At 42.7% G+C, this 13,279-nt stretch overlaps 1 protein-coding gene and 1 long non-coding RNA gene across 3 annotated transcripts in view; one reads left to right on the top strand and one right to left on the bottom strand.

The window, feature by feature from the left end:
- DCDC1 (doublecortin domain containing 1) overlaps positions 1–13,279 on the bottom strand; it is a 406,529-nt gene that overhangs the window by 43,615 nt on the left and 349,635 nt on the right. The window contains exons 27-28 of the mRNA XM_029060915.2: positions 5,432–5,590; positions 4,004–4,204 (exon numbers count right to left, since the gene is read on the bottom strand). Coding sequence (XP_028916748.1) covers positions 4,004–4,204; positions 5,432–5,590 — 360 coding nt within the window. The remainder of the gene's footprint in view (positions 1–4,003; positions 4,205–5,431; positions 5,591–13,279) is intronic.
- LOC114810194 overlaps positions 1–13,279 on the top strand; it is a 274,482-nt gene that overhangs the window by 254,339 nt on the left and 6,864 nt on the right. The window lies entirely within an intron of this gene.

Here is a 13,279-nt window from a genome sequence, read left to right as displayed (position 1 = left end):
AGAGATCTGATCCCTGAAATGGAATTGTTTCACCACAGCAGGGTGAAGTGACGATAACAGCAGGAGGTTGGGCTACTCCCAACTTCTTTGTGCAAGTTACTGGGCTAGAAAAGACATTCTCCCTTGCCATCAGACCTACCACAATAAAGCATGATGGAGTGATGATTCAGCAGTGCCATTATGTCTTTGGGACTTTAAAGAAGATTAAAGAGCAGCATGGCCTAGTGGATAGAGGATGAGCCGGGGAGTCAGGGTTTTAATCCTGGCTCTGCTACTTCCTGACTTTATGACCTCGACCAAGTCACTTAATTTCGCCGAGCCTCAGTTTCCTCATCTGTAACATGGGGATTCAATGCCTATTCTCCCTCCTGCTTAGAATTTGAGCACAATATAGGACATGGACTGAGTCTGACTGACAGAGCATCATTGGCCCTACCTTGAAAGTCCTGATAAAGTCAAGTCTCCTCCAAGAGGCTTTCCCCAGAAGGCCCTCGTTTCTCCTATTCCCCCTCCCTTTGGCAATGCCTATGCACTTAGATCTTTAAGCACTTGATATTCACCAGTCCCACAGCACTTAGGAATATATCTGTAATTTATTTTAATGTCAATCACCCCCTCTAGACTGTACGCTCCTTTTTTATGGTAGTTGTTAAGCACTTTCAGTTTTCTCTAACTTATGGTATCTGTTATGCTCCAGACTACTGCTAGCTACTATCCAGCACGTAGAACAGTGCTTCACACAGAGTAAGCCCTTAACAAATGCCATTATTATTGTTATTACTATTACAATCTGGGGCAGATAGAAGGTAATCAGGTTGGATACAGTCCATGTCCCATACGGGGCTCCTAGTTTTAATCTCCGTTTTGCAGATGAGGGAACTGAGGCTCAAAGTAGTGAAATGGCTTCCTGAAGCTCCCACAGCAGGCAACTGGCACAGCCAGGACTAGAACCCAGATACTTCTGACTTCCAGCCCAGTGGAAGTCCATTAGGCAACACTGTTTCTCATGGTCAGGGAACGGATCTAGTAACTTCATTGTATTTTACTCTCCCTACTGCTTTTTGCCATGCTCTGCACAGTAAGTGCTCAATTAATGCCATGGATTGATTGATTTTCTTGTATCTACCCCATTGCATGGTACAGTGCTTGACATATAGTAAACACTTAACAATGACCACAATTACTATTATTATTTTTATGATGTCTTAAGGTTTAGACCACTAACCTACTTACCTCTACATCACTTGTACACCTGATGGGATTAATAATAATAATAACTGTGGTTTCTGCTAAGTGCTTACTACGTGCCAACACTTGTACTAAGCACTGGGTAGATACAAGATTATCAGGTCCCCATATGGGGATCACAATCTAAGTAAGAGGGAGAACAGGCACTGAATCCCCAATTTGCAAATATGGGAACGGAGACACAGAGAAATTAAATGACTTACTCAAGGTCACTCCCAAGCCCATGCTCTTTCCACTAAAAATAACAATAATTCTGGTATTTGTTAAGCATTTACTGTGTGAAAGGCACTCTACTAAGGCTGGGGTGGATACAAGTGCATCGGAATGGACACAGTCCCTCTCCCACCTGGGGCTCACAGTCTTAATTCCCATTTTATTGATGAGGAAGCTGAGGCCCAGAGAAGTGAGGTGACTTGCCCAAGACACAACAGACAAGCAGCAGAGCTGGAATTAGAACCCATGAATTGACTCCCAGACCCATGCTCTAGGCCACAGTGCCTAATTTTAACTCTCTATTTCTAATGTGGGGGAATGTGTAGGACCACATGAGTTACTCCAGTTCGGTTGTCTCTGACAGAAAATAGTTCTTTTCCATCTGGAGGGACTTGCCAGATAGAATTGGTCCTTGGTTAGTGAATAGTGATCTCCAATCTAATCTGATAGAAGAGTTAGTTTCAGAGAAATCAATCTTCTATTTAGAAATTTTCCAACTGACTGGGTCCACATTCACCTGTTGGAATGTGATATTTTTATGGCATTTATTAAGTGCCTACTTTGTTCCAGGCACTGTATTAGTGGTGGGGTAGATACAGGCTAATCAAGTTGCTTGTCCCTCGTGGGGCTCACAGTCTTAATTCCCATTTTGCAGATGAGGTAACAGGCATGGAGAAGTGAAGTGACTGGTCCAAGGTCACACAGCAGATGTGACAGAATTGGGATTAGAACCCAGGTCCTTCTGACTCCCAGGTCTGTGTTCTATCCATTGAGCTACACTGCTTCTCTTTGCATAGAAACCAGGAATCTATAAAGCTATTAATGTTTTTGAATGAATTCAGTATGTTGCTGGAATTAAAATAAAATCTTGCCTGCATACTGATGTATTTTCTTCCTTCATTTTGAAGTATACACTATGACTGAATCTCTTAACTTTCTTGTCTTCTGAGAGCCTGTAGGTGGAAATACTTTGATTACCCAGAAAAAGGCCTTGAGCTCATTTTGAGTTTCTTCTTCATGTTTCTCTCTATTTTTGTCCATGAAATCTATGGAGTCTCTGAAGAAGGGGAACTCTTTTCATTACTTTTTCCAATTTTCCAACAGCAGGAAAAATGGAAGTCAGATTGACTGGTACCCTCCTTAAAAGGAAGAATAAAGTTAAAAGTCTTTGCTTTGGTCACCTAGCAACATGCTAAATGGTACCCAAATACCCTAAAGGAATCTGTGAGCTTACCTAGGTCTATGAGACAATCAATACAAGAGTGGAGTGGAAGGAGATTCTTTCACTTTTCTGTTAGAAAAATGAGTTCCTAGACTCACCCTAAACTGAAGAAGAGAGAGACTCGGAGAGCATGGGAAAGACTCAACCATTTCCTCAAAGCAGTGAAGCACCCTCTTAATCGTAGTGTCCAAAGCTAAGGGTACAAATTATTTAAACTCTATTTGTCTGTTTTCATGGGTTATATGCTTCTCTTTCAAATGCATGTTCACTTTTGGGTTTTTTTTGTTTTTGTTGGTTTTTTACACATCAAGTAGGAATTCTAAAATATCCTTAAATGATAATGCTATAATTCCAGGCATGAAGATCTAAGTAGCAGAACAACTGAATGGCTCTACAATGCACATATCTTCTCTCATTATGATTAGTAGTAGAGTTTGTAAGAAGAAAATAATTATTATTGATAATAACAACAACAACTGCGGTATTTGCCAAGTGGTTATGTGTGGTCCCACTTAGGGCTCAAAGTCTAATTCGGAAGGAGAGCAGGAATTGAATCCCCATTTTGCAGATGAGGGAACTGCAGCCCAGAGAAGGTAAGTGAATTGGCAAGGTCACACAACAGGCGAGTGGCAGACCTAAAGATTAGAACCCAGGTCCTCTGACTCCCAGGTTCATGTTCTTTACACTAGGCCATGCTGTCTTTCTGAATCCTGTTCAAATCTTGGTTGCTGGGTATGCCCTGAATATAGCTGAATATAGAGATATGGGGGGAGTAAACTGTCTATCAGAAATAAAGAGGGAGGGTCTTCCAGGCCAGAGGCAGGATGTGGATGAGAGGTCAGTGGCAAGATAGAAGAGATCAAGGTCCAGTGAGTAGGCTGACAATAGAGGAGTGAAGCGTGAGAGCTGGGTTGTAATAATAATAATAATGATGTTGGTATTTGTTAACTGCTTACTATGTGCAGAACACTGTTCTAAGCGCTGGGGTAAATACAGGGTCATCAGGTTGTCCCACGTGAGGCTCACAGTGAATCCCTATTTTACAGATGAGGTCACTGAGGCACAGAGAAGTTAAGTGACTTGCCCACAGTCACACAGCTGACAAGTGGCAGAGCCGGGATTCGAACCCATGACCTCGGACTCCCAAGCCCGGGCTCTTTCCACTGAGCCACACATAATGTGAAGGTTATAGGATAGTGGTGCTTTCTACAGTGGTGGAAAAATCAGGGGAGGACAGGATTTGGGTGGGAAAATAAGGAGTTCTGTTTTGGACATCTTTTGGTGATCATTTGAACTTATAAAGGTAATGAATGGATATACCTGCTGTCTTCCTTGTGTATCCACTGTTGCCGAGTATCATCGGAATTCTTCTCCACTAAAACCACCTCAGTTCCTGAATGTAGGTCAGAACTCTGCACACCCAAAACAAGGTTGGTGGCTGTGCAGTTTATAATCTGCCCATCTCTAAATTCAAACTGCTGCTGGCAGACCTTCTGCAATTTAGCATGCTTCAGCTGATGGCTGAGATAAAGAAAACCCCATTAGCAGCAGAAAAATGTCCTGTGAACTTGATGTACTGTAGATTGTAAGCTCTTTGGGAATGGGCCCGTTGTGAATCATGTTAACGGGCAGCGGTAAAGCTTCGTGATAACAAAGGCAGCAATACTATTACCATTCACTTTCTACACTGGCAGATATAGCAACATCCAAAGCCCAGTCAGTGAGTGGTGAAAATATGTATCCTTAAGGGAAGAACAAATCAGAATTTCCACAGAAAACAAGGAAAAAATTTTAAAAAAAATTTAAAAATATTATCATTCAAATAGGCGAAAGGTGCCAGAGGCCAAGGAGCTAGGAAGAGAGAGGGAGATCGGATAAATACCGTCAATACAAATCATTTGACGAATGAGGAAAAATAGATTTAAAAGGAGATAAGGATGAACAAATAATACAAAATGAGAGGGCACAAACACTTTCCATAGTACAAGTGACACTGACCAACTCTCTTTTCAGGGCCCTACTCCATTTCATTGGAAAATAATATTAATTTTCAGTTAAGGAAACAGATGCCCTCATATGAAAATACAAATGCATGAGTACAAACTAATTTGCAGAGGGCTAAATATAAAAGCATATCACGAGATCAATTATCGGCAATCGGGAAGGAGGGTAGCATGGGTTTCTCTTTCTCACCAGGGCATCTTGCCACTCAGTGTCCAACAACACTCTAAAGTCCAGAAGCAAACCTTGTTTCCTTCCTTTCCCTGGTGCTCCACCCTCATCCCCAACCCATTCCCAGACCTGTTGGGGATTTTCCAAATAGCTAATTAGCTCCCTACAGCCCATGCATGGTAAATGCTAAATCTCCTATTTATCCACCCATTTCCCAGACAGAAATGGGGGTTTATTCAGCAGAATGACATAGTAAGAAAATGATATAAAGGGATCCCCAGGGGAGAGAAACAAACAGGCAGTTCTCCAAGAGATTACTGACCTTCTAACAGATACACTCCCTAGGGTGAGCACTGTCATATTAGAGCCCCTTCAGACACAGTTGACAAAAACTCCAGCAACTGCACACCAACTAAAAGAAGATGGGGTTCCCCAAATCTTGGTCAAACTTCCAAGAATCCTGAGAGGGTGCCAATTTCATTGTTCATTTACTCTAACTGGCAGCAGTGGTATGCCTTTGAAACATAATTTTCAACTGTCAGATCCCTCACATGTTCCCTAGGCCCCATTCCTTACCGATATTTGCTGTGTTTGTCAGGATTTTCCAAGAGTGTTTCTTCCTTTTGGAGGGCATAACAGATATGCTCACCAGACAGGCTAGAGGGTTTCTGCCAAGGATATTTCAGCTTTGCTTGGATAGCCTTCATTCGAAGATGGGCTCTGGCATGTGAATCCCTGAGGTTAAAGAGAAAATATTTACCAGAGGAAATTGACGAATGCAAAAATGTCTTTAATGATTTTAAATATTGGGTGTTTTCATTTATATTTGCTCAGGATACTCAATCAAACAATAGTACTTACTGGGGCCAGACCACTGTATTTGGGAGAGGTACAATACAAAACAATATGACACTGGAGTTGGTAGACACAATCCCTGTCCAGAAAAAAGAAAAACAGCCTGAAATATAAGCAGTCCTAAATTTACACTGCAACATCCATTGAAGTTTGTGTGTTTGCAGATTGTTCCCACACTTGAACTGCTGAGGCTGCTGGGACCATGAGGAAAAAAGAATAATAATAATTGTGGTCTTTTTAAAGCACTTACTGTGTAACAATTACTGTTTTAAGTGCTGGGGTAGATAAAAGACAAACATGTTAGACACAGTCCCTGTCCTATATGGGGCTGACAGTCTAGGTAGGAGGGAGAACAGGCAGTTCATCCTCATTTCACAAATGAGGAAACTGAAGCACAGAGAAGTTAAGTGACTTGCTTGAGGTCACACAGCAAGCAAATGGTGGAGTCAGGATTAGAATTCAGGAATTCTGACTCCTAGGCCTGTGCTCTTTCCACTCTTTCCACTACAAGAATCAATCAACCAATTACATTTATTGAGTGCTTACTGTGTGCAGAGCACTGTACCACGTTCTTGGGAGAATACAATATAACCGAGTTGGTAGATACATTTCCTACCTTCAAGGAGCTTAGACTCTAGAAGGAGAGACAGACAGCAAAATGAATTCAAAACCAGGGTCCAGAGCTCTACATGTCCATGGTCTGGGACCAAAGGAGAAGCTCCAGTGCTACTTCACTCCTATGAGATCAAGGTTTTAATGTCCATCGTCAGAGGAGGCCTCAATGTGGTCCCGGTCAGGCCCTCAGGATCGCTAATTCAGGTGCCTCAAGACCAGAGTCCAGAGCTCTACACGCCCATCGGCAGGGACCAGCAGAGAAGTTCTTCCCCTCTTCAAAGCCCTACTGAGAGCTCACCTCCTCCAGGAGGCCTTCCCAGACTGAGCCCTCCCTTTCCCTCTGCTCCCTCTTTCCCTCTTTGCCCCTACTCCCTCCCTCTGCTCTACTCCCTTCCCCTCCCCATAGCACTTGTATATATTTGTACATATTTACTGCTCTATTTTATTAATGATGTGCATTTATCTATGGTTCTATTTAATCTATTTAGTTGGTATTGATGCCTGTCTACTTGTTTTATTTTGTTGTCTGTCTCCTCCTTCTAGACCATGAGCCCGTTGTTGGGTAGGGATTGTCTCTATCTGTTGCCGAATTGTACTTTTTAAGCACTTAGTACAGTGCTTTGCAGACAGTAAGCGCTCAATAAATAGAAAATGAATACATGAATGAATTATGGATATGTACATAATTGTTGTGGGTCTGAGTGTGGGGTTGATAAGGGATTCAAATCCAAGTGCAAAGGTGATGCAGAGAGAGAGAGGGAGTAGGGGGAAAGGAATCCTTGAGAAGCACCAAATCCAGAACAACTGTTTTGGAAAAGCTCAATGGGTTTATAGGTGAAATTACAAAATATAGAGAGGACATCATTTCTATTCTCCAGGGAGTTTACAGTGTAGCATTGGAGGGCTATTTAGTCAATTAATGTTTTTAAAAATAGTTTTCTAGTGTAAGACAAAGTATTACCGGGAAGATATAACCAGTGTACTATATGATCACCCTGGGTTAAAGCAAACAATGTCAAAATACCACTATGTTCAGATATGACCCCAAAAGATTTTTTGTTCTGGATTGGCCTAACAGACTTCACACATTTCATACATTTTCTAAACTTACAGAGTTCATGAATTACTGAAAATATGTATACACAGAGCTGTTCCCTACCAAAAAAAAAAGATCTGCAAACAGATAACTTTTGGGTATGGGCCTAGTTTGGAAAAGAGCATTTCTCAATGATGAGGTTCCAGGGGCTGTGGGGCATGGACACAGCTGTCCTGTGGTGGCAGAAACAAAGCAGTTTCTTCTGAAGTATTTTTCTCAGCCTGTGTAAGTGCTTCCTGCACCCCTCCTTTTTATTGGTTGACTGTTTACTTATCACCTACTAGGTATTCATTCCTTAACCTGGTAGCAGAGCTGATGGCAGTGCCTGGGTCTTCCTCCAGGAAAAAAAAATCCATCAAAATCTGGTAATACAATTGATTCTTTGCTGAATTATATTAATCTCCTATTTCGAAGTCCCAACCCCATCATGGAAAGCAATAATGCCATCTAACGTTTCGAGAGGAAAATGCAGCCTTTTCCCCTCCAGATCCCATTTCCATTGGTCTGAAAAAACATTTCATTACCTGGATAACAGAAACAGGCATTTGGATTTTAATTGAAGTTGTTAATTAAGGAGGAAATGGAGGCATGTCAGTAGTTGAAACCACACGAAAATCCATGTCTTTAAGAACTCCTAAATTGCCCCAACTTCTGTTCTGAAGTAGAAGAGTGTATTGTGTGAGCAGACTTCCGCTTAATTTCATCGTAGAAGCAATGCCATTAAAGGCCGCTTCTACAGAGGATGGATGTGTAAGTTCGGTGAAACAGACTGCCCTTAGGTTTAGAGGACAAAGCAGACATAACTTCAAAAAGGTTCACCTCAGCAAAATGTACGCAAAAGAATCACAACCAAACTCTGGGGAATTGAATATCTGGAGCCATGAAGGAGAACGGTGCCTTGGAATCATGAGAAGTAGGAACCAGAAATGATGTGGAGAAAAAAATAGCCAGGAGTTAGTGACAGACTGAATGTATTAGCTGAAATAGGCCAAGGAGTCAAGGATGAGGCCACAGTCACAAGCTTCAGAAAAAGTATGGTCAACCGTGATGGAGGATGAGAGGATTTCTGAGAGAAGATGAAGAGTTTGGTTTTAGATATGCTGAACTTAAAGTGCCTTCAGAACACTGATGGGGAAATGTCCTATAGTAAAGGGGAAATGCGAGATTGCAGAGGAGTTGTGAGGTAAGGCCTAGTGAGGTAGATTTGGGAGTCAGTTTAAAGGGACAGGGACATAGTAAGGGCTCAGTGAAAGATTACAATTGACAAGAGATCAAATGTGTATGTAGTCTCATGCTTCCCCCTGCCTATCCAAGCAAATGCACTCTGAAGCTCTTTGTGGGAAATGATCATATCTACAATATCAATATCAGCAGTATTTACTGAGTGCTTACTGTGTGCAAAGCACTGTTCTCAGTGCTTAGGAAAAAAGACTTCAATAGAGTTGGTAGACACATTCCCTACCCACATGGAAATTGCCATGAAGAGGGGGAAACAGATATTACTATAAATAACTCTATTGTATTCTCCCAAGCACTTAGAATGGTGCTCCTTGTGGGCAGGGAATGTGTCTGTTTATTGTTGCATTGTACTCTCCCAAGTGCTACATATAGTGCAGTGTTCTTGTCTGTCCGTCTCCCCCGATTAGACTGTAAGCCCGTCAAAGGGCAGGGACTGTCTCTGTCTGTTACCGATTTGTACATTCCAAGTGCTTAGTACAGTGCTCTGCAAATAGGAAGTGCTCAACAAATACTATTGAATGAATGAATGAATGCTGTGCACACAGTAAGTGCTCAATAAATATAACTGATTCCCAGCATGTAGTACAGTGCTCTGCACACAGTAAGCACTTAATAAATACTATTACTACTACCAGCAGCATGGCCTAGTGGATAGATCATGGGCCTGGGAGTCAGAAGGACCCGAGTTCTAATCCCAGTTCCACCACTTGTCTCCTGTGTGACTTTAGGAAGTCACTTCAGTTCTCTGTACCTCAGTTACCTCCTCTGTAAAATAGGGATTAAGACTGTGAGCCCCAGGTGGGACAGGGACTAATTAGCTTGTATCTACCACTGTGCTTAGAACAGTGCTTGATACGTGGTAAGTGCTTAACAAATACCAGAAACCATAACCAGATGAGCTCCCAAAGAGAAGGAGCATAAAATAAGAAGAGAATGGGACCAAGAACAGAGATTTGGAATACATGCCCAGCTAGGAAATGAGAGGAAGTACAAGAGAAAGAGGCTGAGAAAGAGAGGTAAGTGGAGAACAAGGAAAAACATGTTATCAAAACCAAGGTTAAATACCCTATCCAAGAGAATGGAGTGGTCCAGAATGCATCAGCCTCCTTGCGGAACTCCCTGTCTCCTGTCTCTCCCCACTCCAGTCCATACTTCACTTTGCTGCTCAAATCACTTTTCTAAAAAGATATAGTCCATGTTTTCCCACTCTTCCATGTCTTGATTCTAGCATGGAACTCCCTCCCTCTTCATATCCAACAGACCAGAAATCTCCCCACCTTCAAAGCCTTTCTGAAATTACATCTCCTCTAAGAGATTATTTCTGACTAAGCCCTCATTTCCCCCACCCCTCTCCCTTCTGCAATGTCTTTGTTCTCAGATTTGTACCCTTTATTAACCCCACCCTCAGCCACAAAGAACTTGGGCACATAGCCGAAATTTATTTTAATGTCTGTCTCCCCCTCTAGACTGCAAACTCCTTTTGGGCAAAGAATGTGTTTACCAACTATGTTATATTGTACTTTCCCAAGTGCTTAGTGTGCTGTTCTGCACAGAGTAAGCACCCAATAAATACAGTAACCACTCACTAAATATTAGTGACTCACTGACTGGGAGTATCAGTGAATGAAAAGGACAGAGAACAGATTGTCAAGAATAAATCAGGGAGGTGGAAGCAGTGGATATACCTGTTCAAAAAGCTTAGATCAGAACGGGAATAGGGAGATGGAGAAGCAGCTGGAGGGTCCAGTGGAATCCATAAAACCTTTTCTGAGTACTGGGGAGAAGCCATCACAGAGTAAGGGGTTGAAGGAGGAGGCCAGAGAGAGCGGCCCAGATAATGGGGGTAGAATTCATTCCATCATATTTACTGAGCACTTAATGTGTGCAGAGTACTGTAGAGAAGCAGCATGCCTTAGTAGAAAGAGTACGGGTTTGGGAGTCAGAGGTTGTGGGTTCTTAAACCAGCTCCACCACTTATCAGCTGTATGACTTTGGGCAAGTGACTTAACTTCTCTGTGCCTTAGTGACCTCATCTGCAAAATGAGAATTACAAGTGAGCGCCCCTCGTGGGACAACCTGATTATCTTGTATCTGCCCCAGCGCCTAGAACAGTACTTGGCACATAGTAAGTGCTTAAATACCATCATTATTATTATTATTACTAAGCACTTGGGAGAGTACAATATAACCATAAACAGATTCCCTGCCCACAGTGAGTTTACAGTATAGACGGGGAGATCAAATGTAGGAAGGAGGCTGTGGGATTCAGGAAAGAGTTAAAGGTGTAGAATACTTAGGGGTGGCATTCTGTTAGAAAACCGAGAGGACTTCCCATGGAGTCCCATCCCTCAGAAGGAAGGAAGAGTTAGGACCTTCAGCACTGGGTGAAGAACATAGGAGCTGAAAACTCACACTATATCAGCCAGCAGGGAACCTCCTAGATCCAAAGGACCCTCCTTGCTCAGGGCATTGAGCATGACAAAGGATAGCCTGGAGATAAAGTTCTAGTAAGGGGGTTGGGGGTGGGGGTGGGGGGCCTTCCTGTTTGATTGAAGTCTCCTGCTCCTTAGTGCACTTTCCCTACTGGGGGGTGAAGAAACCTTATTGAAGCTCCTCTACAACAACTGCCTACTGAATTCCAGCATTGCTGGGATCCTTCAATCATGGATTCAATCATAATCCTGCCTCTGATATTGGACCAAAGGGCACTTGGAGGAACAGGGTGATTGCTGACCTCTTTAGCATCCCAAGAACCATTCTTAGCATCCTGGGCCTATTCCCCCCCCTTAACCTCCTTAATAATTGTAATAATAATTGTGGCATGTGTTAAGAGTTTGTAATGTGAAAGGCACTGTTCTAAGCACTGGAGTGGATGCAAGATGTAGTGGATAGAGCATTGGCCTGGGAGTCAGAAGGTCATAATAATATTAATCATCGTATTTGTTAAGCACTTACTATGTGTCAAGCACTCTAAGCGCTGGGGTAAATACAAGGTAATCAGTTTGTCCCACGTGGGGCTCACAGTTTTAATCCCCATTATACAGATGAGGTAACTGAAGCACAGAGAAGTTAAGTGACTTGCCCAAGGTCACACAGCAGACAAGTGGCAGAGCAGGGATTAGAACCCATGGCCTCTGACTCCCAAGCCCAGGCTCTTTCCCGTAAGCCACGCTGCTTCTAATGCTTCTCTGTCTACTGCTTAGTACAGTGCCTGGCACATTGTAAGTGCTTAAAAAATATGACAAACTATTATTAGGCAGGTAGGATGCTGAAGTGTTGTTCCTTTTCTCTGACTTCCTGTTCGCCACCCCTTTGCCCACTTGTCTGTACCTCACTTGCTTTTCTCCTCCTTCCCCATCCCACTTGGTACCACCTGCTTCCTCCTGCACAGAGTCTGGGGGAGCAGTGATGTTAACAAAAGACAGGCTTTCTCCCTTTTTGGTTCTCGCCAATGCTCTTGGATTTGTAACTCCTCAGCACTTGGACGCTCATCCCACCCCCACCCCACAGCACTTATATATACACCTACCTTGATACTCTGTTGCTTCCCCTGACAATCGATCGTATTTATTGAGCTCATACCATGTGCAGACCACTTTACTAAGCTCTTGGGAGAGTAGAAGATTACAGAGTTGGTAAACAGGCTCCATGTCTCTCCCATTAGATTTTATGCTCCTTGAGGGCAGAGATCATGTCTACCAATTGTATCATATTTTCCCAGGCGCTTAGCCCGATATTGTGCGCATAGCAAGCACTCAGTAAATACCATTGCCTGGTTGAGACTATGTCCCCTTTTTTGTTTTCAGGCTTATTTAGTTTCCTACCATAAAAATCACAGGACTGAAAGAAACCATATTCCATCCTCTTGCCTTAGAGAAGTGGAGGATATGCCTAAAATCCCACTCATTTTATACATTACCAACTGTTGGGGAGGAGAGTTATTTATGGGTTGATATGGGTTGATAGTCTGGACAAACTCACATTCCTTATTACCTTTTCTTTCCCTCCTATTCATCTCTTTTTACCCCTGGGTCTCAGAAAGATCCTGGGCTTCATCCCAAATCTACTCCTACTCAAAGATTCCTCCCAAGCAGCACTCCCGATGGAAATACCTTTCCTCTACCCACTCTCCCATCACTCAAGAAGATCCTGGTATCTCATCTCTTCTAAGAAGCTTACCAAGGTTAATTGGAAGAGAGGTAGCAATTTGAGACCCTACTTGTCTCCATAATTATTTCTCCACTCACTACCCCACAGACTGCACTTTTACCCTTTAACTTGCACATTGTTTCATTATGCAGCTTTTGTTCTGTGGGGTTAACATATCTGGCCGTTTCAAAATTGTCCTTAGATGGGACACTCCTAGAGAGTAGATGTGAACAGTTCATAGAACTGACATATGCTCGCAAGAGGAGGAGGATGAAAGAAACTTTTCCATTCTCTTCCATTCTAATCCTGGCTCCATCACTTGTCTTTTTTGGGACCTTGGGCAAATCACTTCACTTTTCTGGGCCTCGATTACCTCATCTGGAAAATGGGGATTGTGACTGTGAACCCCACATAGGGCAGAGACTGTGTCCAAACTAATTTGTTTGTATCCACAAATATCACAATTATCA

This window comes from Ornithorhynchus anatinus, chromosome 3 (assembly GCF_004115215.2).
Source record: "Ornithorhynchus anatinus isolate Pmale09 chromosome 3, mOrnAna1.pri.v4, whole genome shotgun sequence".
NCBI lineage: Eukaryota > Metazoa > Chordata > Mammalia > Monotremata > Ornithorhynchidae > Ornithorhynchus > Ornithorhynchus anatinus.
This window is presented reverse-complemented; position numbering and strand designations above follow the sequence as displayed.